At 41.1% G+C, this 18,967-nt stretch overlaps 2 protein-coding genes across 5 annotated transcripts in view; both read left to right on the plus strand.

The window, feature by feature from the left end:
* LOC132886356 (NACHT, LRR and PYD domains-containing protein 3-like) overlaps positions 1 to 18,967 on the plus strand; it is a 147,502-nt gene that overhangs the window by 71,792 nt on the left and 56,743 nt on the right. For 2 of the 4 annotated variants that reach the window (XM_060920917.1, XM_060920918.1), the window contains exons 19-22: positions 3,193 to 3,303; positions 3,386 to 3,530; positions 3,774 to 3,812; positions 4,219 to 5,645. The exons of 1 other annotated variant lie outside the window; for it this stretch is intronic. In XM_060920917.1, the coding sequence (XP_060776900.1) occupies positions 3,193 to 3,303; positions 3,386 to 3,530; positions 3,774 to 3,812; positions 4,219 to 4,484 (561 nt within the window). In that variant the 3' untranslated portion in view covers positions 4,485 to 5,645. Of the gene's footprint in view, positions 1 to 2,926; positions 3,041 to 3,192; positions 3,304 to 3,385; positions 3,531 to 3,773; positions 3,813 to 4,218; positions 5,646 to 18,967 lie in introns of those variants that run through there. One more of the 4 variants, XM_060920919.1, reaches the window with a different exon arrangement.
* LOC132886362 (uncharacterized) overlaps positions 16,057 to 18,967 on the plus strand; it is a 180,230-nt gene continuing 177,319 nt past the window's right edge. The window contains exons 1-2 of the mRNA XM_060920924.1: positions 16,057 to 16,139; positions 16,732 to 16,848. Coding sequence (XP_060776907.1) covers positions 16,114 to 16,139; positions 16,732 to 16,848 — 143 coding nt within the window. The 5' untranslated portion in view covers positions 16,057 to 16,113. The remainder of the gene's footprint in view (positions 16,140 to 16,731; positions 16,849 to 18,967) is intronic.

Consider the following 18,967-nt stretch of genomic DNA (forward strand, 5'->3'; position numbering starts at 1 on the left):
CTCCACATGGTCCGCCGCCAACTCGATGGCTCATTCTAGCGATGCCAAGCAATGATACTGGACCCATTCCACTGTTCCTTCCTGAAGTCAAGAGATGAACTGTTCCAGTGTCACCAGATTGATGATCCCATCGGCATTGCGGTCTTCCGCCCTCAGCCACTGCCGACCGTCGTCCCGGAGTTGCTGGCTGAATGCAAACAGCCAGCTGATCTCCTCCAATGCCAGCATCCGGTAGCGCTGGCGATGTTGTTCCAGGGAGCAGCCAGCACACTGCAGGATGGCTTTCTTCAAGTCAGCATACATCAGTCGGCTGTCAGCATGGAGCTGCTGTGCTGCAAGCTATGCCTCACCAGTTAGAAGTGGGAGGAGGCACGCTGCTCAAGTGGCCACCCCCACGTTTTGGCCACTTGCTCAAAGAGGGTGAGGAACGCTTCCAGATCGTCCCGCGGGCCCATCTTCATGAGCATGCCTGTTGCGGTGATGGTTGAAGCCCCTGCCGATGCAAGCAGATGCCGGAACACCTGGCAATCTTCCTGCTGGGCCAGTATCAAGGCTTCAAAGCGTTGCTCTTGCTCCTTCTGGAGGACGATCAGTGCTTGATGCTGGTTCTGCTGGGTGGTAGCGAGGGCATGGATGAGCTCTTTTTGAATGGGGAGGACTCCATATGGTGGTTCCCTTCTGTACTCCTGGGTTTTGGCACCACTGTAACAGTCCCTGATGTGGGTGGGGTACAGAAGCATGGCAGGCAGGAGTTGATGTTCTCACACACACACACACACACACACACACACACACACACACACTTTATTTTACCTATTTTCTTAGATTTTCAGCTTTGCTCACTAACACACAACACACACATGTTCTGGTAGGGAGAGACACCTCTTCTCTGCTCTCCCCCTCCTTTTATGCTCCACCATCCCTGCAACAAACAAACAATCAAACAAACACACACACACACACACACACATTCATTGACACCAGGTATAATGACTTGGCCACTCACCTTTCCCGGCCCTGCTCTCTGTTCACAAACTGATGCTTGGCCATGCCCCTGTTGCCACACCCCCCAGTCCAATGGCCAGGTGGAATGGGCTAACCAGGAGATTGGGTGTTTTCTAAGGATTTTCTGCATGAGGAACCAGGGGACTGGTCCCGATTCATTCGATGGGCCGAGTATGCACAGAACACACTCAAGTACTCTGCTACCCAACTAATACCGTTTCAGTGCATGCTCAGCTACCAACCATCCCTGTTCCCATGGGACGACACACCCACACAGGTACAAGCAGTTGAAGAATGGTTTTCGTGAAGCCAAGCAATATGGGAGGAGGTTCACCAGTGCATTGAGTCTGAAAATGCCACATTTAAGGAGTACGTCAACAAGCACAGAAGTAGCAATCCAGAATTTTCTCCAGGTGACAGAGTATGGGTCTCAACGAGAGACCTCAAGGAACCCAACACATGCAGAAAGCTACAGGCACAATACATTGGTCCACACAAGGTACTTCGGCGAATCAACAAAGTTTCTTACAAAATAGAGCTCCTACCTCATAGCTGGATAGCCCCTACTTTTCATGTCTCCTGCCTGAAACCTTCTATTCAGGGTCCTCTTGCAGAGAATGCTCCTGTCCAAGAGCACCCACCTCTAAGGCTACATCCACACGACAACGGCAACGAGATGTTATTTAAAAATATATCGCGTCCAAATGGGCAACGATCAGTAAAATATCAGGTCCATATGGCAACGCAACGCTTGCTGAAAACGATGCAATACACATGCTACACCTCTAGGGGCACTGTAAGACGGTCCCTTCGGAGACACCAGAACAATAGAAGAAGTAAGGACGCATGCGCATAAACTATTATGCGCGAGACTTCATATTAGCCACAAAGTCAGGAAAATCTGTTCATAAAATTACATTATAATGACCAAATACAATGAAAAGTATTTTTCCAGTCTCACCTGTGAAAGGTAATCCCATGTGATCTCGTTTGGACGGCAAACCTGTTGGTACAGTTAAAGGCAGCTAATCTTTATTCTCTGCTTTGACCTATCCAATATGGCGGCGAGGATGACGCATGATTCTATGCAGAAGGCGGCGTCTTTAATGGTCCGGAATAAATTGAATGCTACACATTGATGGATTAATTTGCTCTTCTACGCCCTTTTTGAGGAATGTACTGTAGGACTTAAACCAACATCTGAAGAGGTGAGATTGCTCCTTTTTTCCCCTATTTTTGCTGGCGGGATTGACTCTGCCCTAAGGGCAGAGTCTCTCTCTCTCTCTCTCTCTCTCACTTTGCACCATTACACAATAAATATTCACAGTGAAAATATTTTGTAAGCGCGTTTCATGAACCAAGTTATAGGATTTGTTGACAACTCGCATCGAGTTCATTACACTTCTACCCGGTGTGAAGCACTCACAGTCATGTGGTTGTGACGTCATCGTAAACAAATCCGTTCTACTCATCCAGACGACTTCACAATGGCAACGTTGCCAGATCTTTCCACTCTGGAACCCGTTCTCAAAAAAGATTGCGTTTTGGGCACCCAAAACGCTGGTGCCGTGTGGACGCCAGGCCTAAACGATAAGCAATTGTATCGGACTCACCTGAATCCGTTGCCGTGTGGACAGGGCCTAAGCCTCGAAGGACAGCCCAGCAACTGGGGGGGAGGGGGGTTTCAGTCAGTAAGGATGTTGAGAGCGACAGCTCGAGCTAAACTACAAATATGGCTTCTCAGAATGTTAACGCCCAAAAACCACAGCTCCCCTGTCACCGGCTTATTGATTACAGCTGTCTCTCATTCATGCACAATCAGCTACACAATTTAAGCCTCTCTGACACTCACTGTCATTGTAAAGTATCGTTCTGAATTTACCCAGTCATACCAAGCCTTTCTATCTCTGTCCCCATCTAGTTTTCCTGATCCTTCCAATCGCTTTGCTTCTACGCCTCTGGTCTTCTCTGTATTGCCCTGTTTGCTGATCAACCGACCCTTACCTGCTTTGTGACTCCGATTCAAGTTTTGTGATTTGGCTTTGTTTCCTGTTTGCTATGCTGCTCTCCCCTGCACATACATCCGTAAGTGCCTGCAACCTGACAGATAAAGTTCACTGAAATTAAGGTTTATTTAATTAAGTTCACTTCAATATTTTTCTTGAATGTTCTTCAATGACCATGAAGGTGCAGAAACGACACCAGTGCAGCACATACATTCCGTGCAGCTCCATATGTCAACTGACGCCTGGTAAAAAATACAGACCACTCTGTGAACCTCATGTATCCCAGCCAAAGGTAAACTACAGTTTCATTTGTGGAGAAATAAGATTTATTAACACATTGAAATCGTGCATTCAGCTAGCTTTGGTTTTCTTAGGTTCAGACATTTGTCTGTGACTATGGTCCCAACTATCACATCACATTTGAGGTGATCCTTAAGACGGAGGTTGAAGTCCTCACATTAGGTCTTTCAAATGAAATTGGTGAGGAGGTGTGGGAGCTTCGTCACATCTTTCTTTCAGGTACAAAGAGTTCATTTTTGTTTTCTAATTTGACAGAAAAGTATTAACGTAGCTTTAAGCCTGTAACAGTCAACCCAGAACATTACCACTCCAAACCTTCCAAGTTCACACTCGCCTTTATTACTGACTTATTAGTACTGGGATTCTCATATACATGTCGTTCTCAGTTCACTTCACTATGAAATGCCTTCAGGAAACATTATAGTTTTGTAGCAGTGAATTTTTTTTGTCATGTTTCCTCAGTGAATAGTCGAGAAGCAGCTCCAGTTGTAATGGATGAAGGTAAGATTTTCTGACTGAACTTTGCATAATTTCTATTTAAACTTCATACGCTCTTTTCCAGAAGAAGAAAGTGGGCATTGCAACATTAGATTTTGTTTTTGCTCTGTTGAGTACAATTTATTAAATTTTAAAACACAAAACAAGTTCTTACCCCGCAAACTCTTTATGTATTGTATGTTCTCAAATACTTGAATCTGTTTTCACAAACTTGTGAAATATTGTCTCAAATATTGTTAGAAATATAAATAATTTCCAATTCATGATCCTGACGTTTATATGAAATTTATTGATCTTAAATTATTTTGGTTTCTCAAAATAAATGTCCTGATGATGAACTTGGGATGAATTCTGTTGAAAGAGTCCTGCGGTGTACATTGTTATAAGTTAATGTTTTTCTCTATTTTAGGTGTTGAATTTGTAGATAAATACAGAGACACGCTCATACAGAGAGTTGCATCAGTACTGGAAATAGCAGACACTCTACTCACCAAGAAAATAATCAACAGTGAAATGTACAGTGTTCTCATCGAGGCAACAACACCACAGAAGAAAATGAGGAAATTGTACAGATTTCTCGACTCCGGAGGAAGAGCTGCCAAAGCAGAATTCTATAAAGTCCTGAAGGAGAAGGAGCTTCTTGTAGTGAATGACCTGCAGTCAGGATTCGAATAATGCAACACTGTCACGATGAAGTATTAAGTTTTATGTGTCAGGTTTTTTATACTCAGTAACATCAGCCATTGTAATGATGTCACTTTCATGAATAATTCTATTAGCCAATGGCAGACTGCAGTTAAAAAAATAAAAAATAAAATGTTCCTGTGGTCAGGAACTTACTGTTCATGAACCATGATGTTTTGAAGGCGGTCTATAAGTGACACCTCCTTGTTATTTTTAATCTATAAATATCTCTAGTGAAATGGGAGTGATAGAAATATATGTTTGGCGTACTTAAAACTGGTCCAGGCAGTTCTGACGGCTACTTGTTGTGGTTAGTTAAATCCTTGAGATTTATCTTTGCTCACATTCTGCTCTCTGTTTAATGAAGGCTATTTTGACCAGAAATGTCTTTCTTCTTTCACAAGATTATAATCCTGATGCATGATGTAATGGTACATAATGTATCTCTTCTTTCATAAAGCAGTCTAAACCAGTGAATTAACCCATTCCCATCACCCACTGATGTTACCCTGTCATACATGGATAACTTAGCTTCATGAATCACATCATCATCCAATCACAGAGCTACAACACATTCCTGAATGTGAATATATACTCATGTTTGTCCGACAATTAACTGAGGAAAGTCTCTGAACACCTAAGCCCGCGTCAGTGACTGTTTGCTCCCGGATCGATCCATGAGGCAGAATCTCCTGGTTGATAGAGGTCGACATTCCTCGATCATACTTTGTCAATTCAACCTCCTTCAGTACAGACAGATCAAAACCTATCAGGGTTGTAAATGTGTATACATAATGTATTTAAAACCAAAGATGTAAAAACAATGCAGCCGGTTTAAAACGTGATGCAGTTCCTGCAATAAACTGCAGATCTCTGCAACTTCAAGAGACCCGAACATTACATGGTTTTATAATCTCGGTGAGGGCCCATATTGTTGTGTCATTCATGCGCAGATTCTACAGCATCCAAGGTGACAAACTTGTGTTTCTGTTTTTCTACTGCAATCTTGTCACAAAATCCTTTATGAAAATTAGATACACAAAGGAAAGCTTTTATGTTTATTAATCAAAGCAGTTTCCAATCGAATACTCGCTTACTTTTTTATTTACATTCTTTGATGTTTCCTCCATGTTTTGTAATGCTTTTTACAATAAAAATTATAATGGTGAAATGCTTTATCGGAGAAGAAACCTTTTTTTGTCGCATGTACACTCCAGCACAGTGAAATTTCTCCTCTGCCTTTAACCCATCTGAAGCAGTGAACACATGCAGGCACACACACACACACACACCCAGAGCAGTGGGCAGCTACGCTCCAGCAGCCGGGGAGCAGTTGGGGATTAGGTGCCTTGCTCAAGGGCACTTCAACCATGATACAGAGGGAGGGGGAAAGTGCTGTTCATTTACGCAACTCCTCTCACATTTTTCCTGCCGGTTCTGGGAATCAAACTGGCGACCCTTTGAGCCCAAGGCTGCTGGCAAGGCCATGGCTGCCCCCAGGTTTGTAGTTTCTCGCACAAAAACTTAGCAGATAAAGTTTATAGCAGACAAACTACAGGCAGTGAAATATTTTTATCTGATTCACCAGCTGTGACCTGTGATACCCTTATCAAAAAGAAATATACTTCAAGTTCATTTTATTAATTATATTTAAGTTAAAGTATATTTTCTTCAGTATACTTTTGTGTACCAATTATATGAATGTACTTGCAGTATACTTGAAAGTAAACTAATCTAATATTTCTTGGGAATAAATTGGCCCACTTTTAGTTGATAAAAAGTATACTTTAAGTCTAAGAGAAGTAAACTTTGAGTATACAACTAATATTTTTTATTTTGTACTGCAAGTATACCACAGGCGGCACGGTGGTGTAGTGGTTAGCGCTGTCGCCTCACAGCAAGAAGGTCCAGGTTCGAGCCCCGTGGCCGGCGAGGGCCTTTCTGTGTGGAGTTTGCATGTTCTCCCCGTGTCCGCGTGGGTTTCCTCCGGGTGCTCCGGTTTCCCCCACAGTCCAAAGACATGCAGGTTAGGTTAACTGGTGACTCTAAATTGAGCGTAGGTGTGAATGTGAGTGTGAATGGTTGTCTGTGTCTATGTGTCAGCCCTGTGATGACCTGGCGACTTGTCCAGGGTGAACCCCGCCTTTCGCCCGTAGTCAGCTGGGATAGGCTCCAGCTTGCCTGCGACCCTGTAGAAGGATAAAGTGGCTAGAGATAATGAGATGAGATAATTAAGGCTCCGAGTTGTGCTGCCCAATAGTAATTTCTTAAGTTAGGTAAGTTCAACCCTCCCCTCTCTTTTTTTACTAAGAAGCGTCTTGTATTTAATTCTTGCTTTCTTATTTTGCCATACAAATTTCAATATAATTTTGTCCAATTTTTTTAGAAAAGCACCAGAAATCACAATAGGCAACGACTGGAACAAAAACAACAGTCTTGGCAATATATTCATTCTTACTGCTTCTACTCTTCCCACCAGATTCAAGGGTAAAACTTCCCATCTAGCCAAATCATCCTTTATTGCAGTTATCAGTTTCCCATAGTTAGCTTCAAATAGCTGTGCTATATCAGGAGTAATAATTATACCCAGGTATCTAAACCCTTTTTCAGTCAATTTAAAGTGGACCTTTTCTTTAAGTTCCACTGGACACTTTCCTGAAAGCATCATAGCCATCGATTTGGCTTCATTTGTCAAGTACCCTGATATTTCACCATATTCTTTCAGGTTGTCCAGTAGGGCTGGTATAGACGTGGAGGGCTCACTTACATACGTTAATAAATCGTCCGCAAATAACGATATTTTATGATCTATGGCCCCCTTCATCTTTTATTCCTTTTATGTTTTTATTTTGTCTTATTGACTCTGCTAACGGTTCAATACTTACAGCAAACAGCAGCGGACTCAGGCAATCTCCTTGCCTGCCTCCTCTTTTGAGGTAGAAGTCGTCTGAGCAACAGCCATCGACTCTGATCCGTGATTTGGGATTTTTATAAACAGTTTTTACCCAGTCAATAAACTTTGAATGAAATCCAAAAACCTCCAATGTTTGATATAAGAAGTTACACTTCACGTGGTCAAACGCCTTTTGTGCATCTAGGCTAAGCAGCATGGTCGGTTGGAGGGTGTTTTTAGCACATGATATAAGATTTAATGTTCTCCTGATATTGTTAGCCCCCTGTCTTCCCGGAATAAACCCTGTTTGATCTGGTTTGATTAATATAGTTATATGTTGTTGCATTCTCTGTGCTAGTATGTTTGTTAATATTTTTAAATCATTACAAAGCAAACTGACAGGTCTATATCCCTCACATGAAATTGGATCTTTGCCCTCCTTATGTAGCACGGAAATTATGGCTTCTGACCAAGTTTCCTGTTGGGGTTTCCTGTTGATAGAGCATAGTTAAAAACTTTACATAATACTGATGTTATCTTTTCTGCAAAACATTTATAAAATTCTCCTGGGAAGCCATCTGAACCTGGGGATTTGTTACTTTTAAGGGTTTTTATAGTGTTGGCTATTTCTTGTGATGAAATTGGTTTTATCATTTCAGATGCTTCTTCTATGGTTAATGCTGGTAAATGTAGTTTTTTAAAGAATTCTTGTGTTTTGGTTTCAATAAGATTAGACTCTGAGTCACTGTATAAATTTTTATAATATTCTGCAAAGGCCTTCGCTATCTCAGTTGGCTTTGCCATTAGTTTGGAACTGGGATGCCTAATTTTAGTAATTATTCTTTTTGTTTGAGCTTTTCGCAACTGGAATGCCAGTAACCGGCTTGCCCTATTGCCCATTTCATAATATCTTTGATTTATAAAACGTAGAGCTCCTTCTGCTTTATATGTTAGAAGTTCATCTAACTCATGCCTAACTTTTTTTAATTCAAGGAGAATGGAGTTGTTAGATGTCCTTTTATGTTCTAACTCCAACTCTCTGATTTTACTTTCTAGCTTTCCTTGCTGTTCCAATCGAGCTTTTTTCAATCTGGCTGTTATTTCTATTATTTTCCCTCTTATGACTGCTTTTCCTCCCTCCCACAAAATTGATGGTGAGACCTCGCCATTGGTATTTATTTGAAAATATTCCTTTAAATTTTGGTTTAGTTCTTTGACAACCTTTTCGTCTGATAGGATTGACACATTGAGTCTCCAGTAATTAAAGAAGGATTCCCTGCCCAGCTCAAGAGATAATGTAATAGGGGCGTGATCACTTATAGTTATGGGCTCTATACTGCAATTTCTGATTTTATGTATCTGTTGTTTTGACACACAAAAAAAGTCGATTCTTGAGTAACTACCATGTGGGTTAGAATAGAAGGTAAAGTCCCTTTCTTTAGGATTATTATGTCTCCATGGATCGATAAGGCCTAATTCTTTTATAACATTATTTAGGACTTTGGATTTTTTTGTATTTGGTCCCCTGTCTGATGGCAACCTGCCCAACTTACCATTCTGTACAGCATTGAAATCCCCCCCTCCCCCATAATTCTCATCCCTCGTCCATTACTAGTAATTATATTAGCTATGTCTTTAAAGAATGTTTCATTTTCCTCATTTGGGGCATATATGTTTAATATCGAAACAGTCAAATGTCCTATTGTGCCAACCACCATGATATATCTTCCCATATCATCATTAATCACTTTCCCTGCAGAAAATGGTATAGATTTATTAATTAGTATGGCCACCCCCCTTTTCTTGCCATATGAAGCATGAAATACCTGGTTTACCCATTCCCTTTTCAATTTCTTATGTTCATTTTCATTCAGGTGAGTTTCTTGTATTAGTGCAATTGCACATTGTAATTTCTTCAGCTGACTCAATATTTTCTTCCTCTTAATGGGATGATTTAAGCCATGCACATTATAAGAAACAAGGTTCAACCTATTCATCATACTTTAAAATGTAAGCCTAAAGCTCTATTCCTCCTATAAATCAAAACAACTGTGTAAAACAGCACGCAGTGCAAAAACAAACAAACAATACACATCTCCCTCTGAACTAATATACAGCAATAACGTACTCTGACTCCCAAAAGTCCCATCATCAGAGAGATGTGGCAAAATCTCTCTGGGGAAATCGCACAATGTGCACCTGCAACTTCTCAGCTGTAATTAAGTTGCCGCTTACTCAAACTGAGCTTCAGTTTCGCTCATTCTACCAATTTTGACTTTATTCTGTGTAAGTAATACTTAAATCCCATAACTAGCTCCTTTTATACTCTTTAAGCATTGTATTAGACAGATATTTAAATTAACCGTATTATATAAACCCTTCAGGATTGTCACCTATTTTCACCTTTAGTTTCCCGACTGTTGTCTCGTCCTTACCACTGTGAACCTCAGAGTTCATTGAATGAGAGCTTGTAGATCTGCCTCTGTGATGCGTGGCTGTCTCCTCTTCCCCTTCTGTCCTGACACCGCAGTCCAGCTGCCCTGCATCCTCATTCTCTGTAGTTTCCTCCTCCACCTGAATCCCCATGTTCTTCAGCATGGGTGCAGCTTCCATCAGTGTGGCGAATGTCTTAGTCCCTGTTTCCAGAAACACCTTCAGCTGTGCAGGGTATGGAGACTGTGCCTTTATGTTTTTCTCCTTCAGCTTTTTTATTACATCTCGCACTTGTTTTCTTTTCTTCTGTATCTCGGTAGTGTAGTCTTGGTTAAAGTAGATGGTCCGTCCCTCATATGTTATTTTTCGTTTCCATGCTTGCTGTATGATACGGTCTTTCACCTGGTGATCTATGAAGCAGGCGATGATGGCTCGCGGGGGGGCGCACTCTCTTTTGGTTTATCAATCAGCGAGCGGTGTGCCCTTTCGATGCGGATGTCCACGGCCGCTGGGATTTGTAGTGATAATCGGATGAAGTCCGTCACAAATCCTATAGTGTCGTTTTTCTCCGAGCCCTCCTGGATACCGTGTATCCATATGTTGTTACGTCTCGCCCTCGACTCCAAATTGTCGCATTTTGCAGCTAACATCGCCTCTTGGTGAAGAAGAAAGGTGACTGATCTTTCCAGCCGTGCTGCCCTGTCTTCGGTCTCCCCAACCTTTCTTCCATGTCTGCTGCTCCAGCGAAACAGTTCTCTCCATAATCTCCTTTAGATTAGTTTGTAGTCTTACTAGAGTGTTCTTGCTGTCATTAGCCACTTCTGTGTGCTCTTGTCTCAACTTGCATAACTCCACAATATTACCAAGTCCTGATCCCCACTGACGGGTCCCTTACTCGGCGTGATTACAATTGCCGAGTCCGTACCTCCAATATTCGCAATGTCCTTTTTGTTAGACCTTGTCTCCATCTTTTTTGTTGTTGTCAAGTTTTCCTGACTTTGTCCCACTTTCTGTTGTTAATAATGTTTAAAAGAGCTAGTTTTAATTGGTTTCTTCGAGAGCTAACTTTTTAGGTTGTCTTATCCAACATGGCGCCACCGGACGTCCCCAGTCCACTTTTTAGTTGATAAAAGCATACTTTATAGCATATTGGAAATATACTTTTAGTTACTGGTTATATACATCTCTGTAATAAGTCCCTGATGTGGGTGGAGTACAGAAACATGGCAGGCAGGAGTTGATGTTCACACACACACACACACACACACACTTTATTTTACTTATTTTCTTGCTTTTCAGATTTCGGGGAGAGTGGGGCACAATGAGACGAAAAAACTTCAGATCAGCACATACTTGTACATTATGAGAGCAAAGCACTGTAACTTATGCCACATAAGAAATGTGTGGTCTCCTTCGTTATGGCTACTTGCTTTGTTCTTGCACAGTTAGATTCAAGAAAACTTTTTTTTAAAAACCTGTGAACTGTCTAGGGTTAGGGTACTTCATGGCTGGGGCACATTGAGACATCCAATATATGCCATCATTTTATGCAGAAATACTTAATCAATCTAATGAAAACTCTCAGAAAGACAAAAACTAAATGCAACAGACTATTATCTACTTCAAAGTCATGATTTATTCAAAAAATAAACTTTCAAAACAAACCTGCAATTAGGTTAACGAACAAAAACTGTCATTTTTGACATGGACAAATAACATTCAAAATACTGCAAAGTTTCTTGCACACTAATTTTTGATACCAATAATTAAAGATAATCAACAATAGAACAGTTTGGCAATCTTTCTGTATTAATGCACAGCTTTGTAGAAATGACACGCTGTTAATCTAATGAATTTCAATACTGCCAAGTTCAACCTCAAAGGAGTAGTGTGATTGCTGCCTTTTAGTGCTGCCAAAGAATTTAGGCTGAGGTCATATCATCTTGATTACCCCTTCCTCAAGGGACATTTGGAAGCACAAATTTTCCAAGCATTTTTTTCACTTGGTTTGAGAAAACTGATCTCATAATCCTGACCATCACCCTTGTTTTTCAACACCTTTCCAATGTAATAGACTTTCCTCTCCTTCTTCTCAGTTGTGAATTCTGTCAGCACATAGTCGCCTTCTTGGACTTCACCAGTAAACTCTTTTTCTGGATCAAACTTTCTGAAGTCTTCTTCGCTGTATTCCTCGTTATCATCAAGAATTGGCTCTTCATTGGCATTTGAGTTGGAGTCAGATGAAGCGCTGGAGATAATGTCCTGGTCTTCAGGAAGCAGCTTTCGTTGAGCTTGGCATTCCTTCACTTTGGCTCTTTTCTCCTTCATGGTGTGTGGTGTAGATTTGGACCTCTTCAAAGCAAGATTCTCTTTTTCTGGTGTGTCTGTAGCAATCATGCTTTTGCCTTCTGGTGTGCGGAGAGACAGCCTTGGATGTCGTTTCATAAAACCAGTGTACCAGTCTATACCAGCAGCTTCTTCATTGGCCCATTTCTCTGGACACTTGATTTCACTGACCTTGGCCATTTCATATGCAAGGCGTCGACACTTGAGACTTGTCAATCCATAGTGCATCTTCAGTTTCACAATCAATCACTGGACAGTGCAAGAAATTGTAAATGTATTTGAAGAAACTCTGACGTCATTCACTGACAGCAGAAGAACTGTAACAATGTGTGAAACTACAGGAAATTACATTTATAATCTACAACAGGAACATGTATCTCTGGTTAAAAAGCTGGTTGGAGGTAAAGAGCTGATTAAATCAGTTATATCAAGGTGAAAAAAAACTGGACATCCATGTTTTTACAGAATATTTGACCAATATATGTTCTGAAAAGGGGGTACAAACTTCTGAACTCATGAATTAGATTTTTTTCCACCTTAAAAACTATTAATGCCATGTTGGCCATGACTGTACCTTGTGGTGATGATGATGATGGTGATGATGATGATGAAAGGGCTGTGAAACCAAACACACTGCAAGTTCTTTGTCAGCTTCATTTTCTGTTCGGGTGTACAAACCTTTGCACCGAACTCAAACACCATCATGTAACAGTATGGTGTAAAAGAATTGTGTACAGTTATATTGCTGCATATAATAATAATAATAATAATAATAAAGCCTGAAAGGTTCATATTTAGGCATTCCATATGACATTTATTGACAGTATATATCACGAATCTGATCGTCCTGTTTCTCTCTTTATTGTCTCATATAGAACATGTGTCTGTAAACTACAGAAATCAGTTTCTCTTCACATGAGTCTCATTGAGAAGTGAAGTTCTGTGAGTGTCAGCTGGGATCAGCTCCAGCTCCCCCGCGACCCACAGTGGACAAGAGGCAAAGAAAATAAATGAATGAAAGTGAAGCTCGAACATTTTAAACTGAAACGTGAGAAAATCCCCTTGAAGATTTCATTCTAAATCCACTGAAAGACGCCGCACCTGACTCTACATTTCTAACCTCATCAACTGACAGACAAACACCACTGAAGTTCAATATTGTGGACATGAGGTTTGTTCTTGTTGTGAGCATTCTCAGAGTCATGGCTCCTGGAATGAACAGAGCAGCAGAAACTTATTCACTGATACATTAAATACACAGAGGAACACTTCAGACATGACTGCACTATGCAGAGAACCAGGGGCATCAGAAGCATTTTTACTGTGGGGGGGGGACACACTGGTGAGGGGTCTGGGGGTCCTCCCCCAGAACATTTTTAATTAATTAGATGCCATTTCCTGCATTCTGGTGTATTTTTAACAGGCTGTTAAACACCTAATTTTACCAACAAAAGTCACTTAATTCAATGACTATTTTAGAGACTCAACGATAAGTCCTCATTCAACGAGTCCATATATTCATCAGCCTGTTTTTAAACCCACCGCTCTGCCGAAGATAATGAGATGAATGTGACACAATTCATCACCAACAATGACTTTATGGGTGCATTTTACTTTTTATTTTGTGTTTCCTTTTTTATTTAGTTTTAGATGTAACACAACATGCCACTGTGCCAAGCAATAGTGACACTCAACTGTATGTTTAAAAATAAGAATATTCATAATTTCACACAGGGCGGCACGGTGGTGTAGTGGTTAGCGCTGTCGCCTCACAGCAAGAAGGTCCTGGGTTCGAGCCCCGGGGCCAGCAAGGGCCTTTCTGTGCGGAGTTTGCATGTTCTCCCCGTGTCCGCGTGGGTTTCCTCCGGGTGCTCCGGTTTCCCCCACAGTCCAAAGACATGCAGGTTAGGTTAACTGGTGACTCTAAATTGAGCGTAGGTGTGAATGTGAGTGTGAATGGTTGTCTGTGTCTATGTGTCAGCCCTGTGATGACCTGGCGACTTGTCCAGGGTGAACCCCGCCTTTCGCCCGTAGTCAGCTGGGATAGGCTCCAGCTTGCCTGCGACCCTGTAGAAGGATAAAGCGGCTAGAGATAATGTGATGTGTGTGATGTGTGATAATTTCACACAATGAACAGGCATGACATGGCATCATGCAAACTTCATAACACACAATCACACTGTGTCAAGCATCAGTGACACACAAAAGAGAACTTCACACAATGAACAGGTGCGATTTTGTTCACCACCAACAGTGACTTTATTGGGTGCATTTTACTTTTTTTCCAATTTAGTGATACTCGTAACAAAAATGACATGGCATCATGCAGTCTTTGTAACACACAATCACACTGTGTCAAGCAATGACACATAAAAGAGAACGTCACACAATGAACAAGTGCAGTTTTGTCAACCTACATGCAATGGCGGTACTACAGTAACATTTACAGATTAGTATAACAAATAGATTTATAGCTATAACTCCTTCTTACATTGGTGCCATCACAATTTCTACCACTTCATCACTTTTATCCCCCTTTCCTACTAAAACTACTCCAATGCCAGCTATCCAGGTGGAGATGGGAGAAATGCCTCTTCATCTTAGAAGAGAACAGTTAGCCATTGTGTATTGGGCAAATTTGAAGGGTCATAATGACAATCATATGAGTCAACCAGTCCTGAGGCAATGTCAAGAGTGTGGAAATGCCCAAGTCAGAAGTTTTGGTTGGGTGATTAATGATAAAGTTAATGAGATAGGGTTTAGTGAATTAACGATAAGTTCTACTGTGCCTATCCCAGCTGTTCCACCATGGGTTTTTAAAGAGGTATCCATTGACCTGGGGTTATTAGAGGAGATGCAAGAGAGCAACATGGACAAATTAAGGGTTCAGAGCTATCTTATGTAGACGTATAGAGAGGATATAACTCTATACACAGATGCCTCTAAAATGGCTGGTAAAAGAGTTGGGGTTGCTTTTGTTATCCCAAAGTTAAAAGTCAAAGTAGGAAAAAGAATCAATGATGATCTAGCAGTTTATACAGCGGAGTTGGTTGCTGTGTGGCGAGCCCTGCTATGGGTGGAAGTTAACAGGCCAAGGAAGGCAGTAATTGCTTCAGACTCCAGCTCAGCTTTGATTAGCATGAGAACGTCCCAGTCAAAATCAAGGCAGGACATTTTGTTTGAAATATTACAAGTTGCAAATAATCTGTTAAAGACAGGAGTTAAGATAACTCTTGTATGGGTACCAGCTCATATAGGAGTTGTAGGGAATGAGATGGCAGATAAATGTGCTCAACAAGCAGCTGGAAATCCCAGCATAGATATTGAAGTCGCTTACAGCAAGGCAGAAATTAAAAGTATGGTTAAAAACATAGTTAAGGGAAAATGGCAAACATTATGAGACAATGGCCAGACTGGGAGACAGTTTTTTTTATATCCAGAACAAAGTGGGAAAGAGCAGAAACACCAACAGAAGTAAGGAAGAGGAGGATGCTTTTTCGAGAATGAGGTTTGGAGACACAAGATTAAATAGTTCTTTGGTGATAATAAAAAAGCATGCAGATGGAAAATGTGATTTCTGTGGCAGCCCAGAGTCTACAGAGCATGTTATTTTGCAATGTCCTAAATACCAGGAAGAAAGACAAAGATTAATTTTACAGTTGCAAATTAGTGTTAAACTTGGAGGACATTCTGCAAAGAAGTACAGGTGAAATCTGCTTCAAATATGTATTTAGCTTCTGAAGGAACACAGGTCTAATTCAAAGAATTTAGGTTTTTTTGTTTTTAAACTCAAGTACCACACCCCAGTCCAACTGCTGGTGGTAATGCACCATTGAAGCTAGTTGCCAACCACCATAAAACCAAAAGAAGTGTGTGTGTGTGCCTTTCCCCCACCAGAGCAGGAAGAGAAAGCAAAACTCAGCAGCTGGATTTTGTGTCGAGGTGAAAATGAACTCTTTTAGGACGAAAACAAGGTGAGTTTCTCCATCTAAAGCTTTAATAGAACCCTCTGAAAGTATTGGGACAGCAAGAACAACTCTTTTATTTCTGCTTCACACCAAACACATTTGGGTTTGAGATCAAAAGATGAATATGAACCCAAAGATCAGAATTCCAGCTTCATTTCCTGATCATTACATCTCGATGTGTTCAACAACAGAACATGACACCTCTGGAGGCAGACCACCCATTAGGTGAATGAGCAAAAGTATTGGAACAAATAGTCTGCAAGTAAATGAGAAAAATGTAAGAATTGCCCTTGCTGTTCCAGTGCTTTCAGAGGGGTCTGTATAAACACATGAGACATGGCACGTAAAACTAATCACAATGTACACAGATTGATAATCTGAAACCAAATAACAAGGCATTTAATGCCACTTTTTGCAAATGTTCCTTAGTTTTGAACTGTTGGCTTTGATAAGACTTTTATCAGGCTTTGATTTATTTTGAGACAGAAGTCTTGTGTTATTTTGTGTTTATTAGAGGAAGATTGTTGAAGAGATTCTGTGCTAATTCAAACTCGATATCCAATCATCCATATACTCTGTAATTATATCTCTATTGCAGAAGGATGGAGGGAAAGAGATCAGACTCACCAGAACCCAGCTCGGTGTCCATGAAGAGTCAGTGGACAAAGGACCATTCAGTATACTTCAGAGACAGAGACAGTTCTGCTGATCTGAGGTCAGTATAGTGAGATGTTTTCATTCTTTTCTCAACAACAAAATCCAGAATGTACACATTTGCCTTCAGCTTCATTGTCAGCTTAGTTTTCACAGCCCTGCTGCTATTCAGTCCAACTTGTCTGATTAGTCAGCTGGTCTGATTAGGGGACTGGACGTAACTGTTGAATAAACACCAAGCGATATTGTGCATTACTGAGCTCCTGTCACGTCTGCACCTGGAAGCACTCAAGACTCCACTTCCCATAATTCACAGTGGCCTTCAAACATGGTCACCATGGACCACAGAACCCAGCCTCGACCTCACCGCTCAGTCACCTGATTATTGATTTCATTCACCTGTTCACTGTTACCACAGCACACGATTCCAACAGATCACTGCAAACTCTCGGTGTGCCATTCCTGACCTGAACAAACCTTGAATTTTGCTTTTCTGATATATATATATATTCTTGCCAGGTTTTGGTTACTTATCACCTGGCCAGTGCCTGTTTGCTTGAATAAAATCCTTTTTCTGTGTTGACATCCATCTGCTGCCTGCGTTCTTGACAGATTACTTCGCCATCTTCATGGATGTCGCAGGAGAATGTCATGAAAGTCTGAATTTCAAAAACACACTTCCACAAAAGAAGTTATCTGAAAGCGCCTTTACGTGAAGACAATGTCAGCACTGAGTGTTTTCCGTAACGCACTGAAATTCCTCCAGAGATGGCAGAGGTTTTATACAATCTGTCCCAGTACAAAGTACCTCCCCAGAACTGGCCCAAAACAAAATGGCAGCTCCTATTAAAATCATTGTAAAAGGACTTTTCTTTGTTTGATCACAGACTTCTGACTGGCTGCCCAGCGAGGGGCTTCCCATTTTTTTTTTGCGGATATTCATAAATTTAGATTTTTAAATTAGTTAAATGAGAAAATCTATTTAAAGAATATTTTTCTTTCGTTTTTAGACTTTTGAAATAAATAAGAAATAGTTGTTCTATTTCATTTCTCCTGACCGCCAGAGGCGGTGCTTTAAGCACCTGGATGTCCATCACATGCGCATGCAGTTCGAGTGTCTGTATACCAACATGGTCACTTGCGACAGGGGGTGATGTATGTCACTGCACCGGTACTTAAGGTGCGTTCACCCCGGAAGTGTTCTCTTGCATCTTTTCGTGCAGAGCAGATTATTCGAGTAGTACTATTTTCTAAGAGCAATCGCTGGAGTCTTGCAAACCCTTAATGGGTTGGAGCTGCGGTTTTTTTTTTCCGCCCTCTTAAAGACTGCAATTTGCCATTTGCTTAAGGTAAGAAACCGTTTATGAGTAAGTTCGCTGACTTTGGCAGCTAGCAACTTCCAATTATAAATTTCAGTTTCACTGTGATCATGGGGTGTTTTCTCGCCTTGTAGCGATCTAATAAGTATCGTTTTGTTGCAAGTATGACACTTATTTGGTGCTTGTGTGCGCTTCTGATTCGCACTGTAGCTTGTTTACTTCAGCTAATTGCTGAGTGAAGTTCGCTGTGACTTCGGCAACTAGCAACTGCTAACTATAAGTTTCAGTTTCACTGCGATCATAGGGGTGTTCTCTCGCCTTGTAGCGATCTAATAAGTATCGTTTTGTTGCAAGTATGAGACTTAATTGGTGCTTGTGTGCGCTTCTGATTCACACTGCAGCTTGTTTACTTCAGCTGGTAGCTGAGTGAGTTCGCTCTGACTTCAGCAGATAGCAACTTCTCACTATAAGTTTCAGTTTCACCGCGATCATAGGGGTGTTCTCTCGCCTTGTAGCGATCTAATAAGTATCGTTTTGTTGCAAGTATGATACTTAATTAGTGCTTGTGTGTGCTTCTGATTCGCACTGTAGCATGTTTACTTCAGCTGATTGCTGATTACCTAAACGCGACTGGATGAGCGTGTTCGCTCCTGACTCCGCCGCGGATATTTCATTTGGTTGCTTGGCTCTGTATTGGTACTTCGACACTGCTTTTTTACCGTCACCTAATCCATATTTAGGTAAGTAGAATAAACAGCGGTCATGTTTATGTGCTGATTGTCTCAAACCTTTAAGGTAAGTAAAGTATTTTCAACTAAACCGGTTATGAGTGAGTCCACTCGGACTTCGGCAGCCAGCAAC

Source organism: Neoarius graeffei, chromosome 5, assembly GCF_027579695.1.
Source record: "Neoarius graeffei isolate fNeoGra1 chromosome 5, fNeoGra1.pri, whole genome shotgun sequence".
Classification (NCBI taxonomy): Eukaryota; Metazoa; Chordata; class Actinopteri; order Siluriformes; family Ariidae; genus Neoarius; species Neoarius graeffei.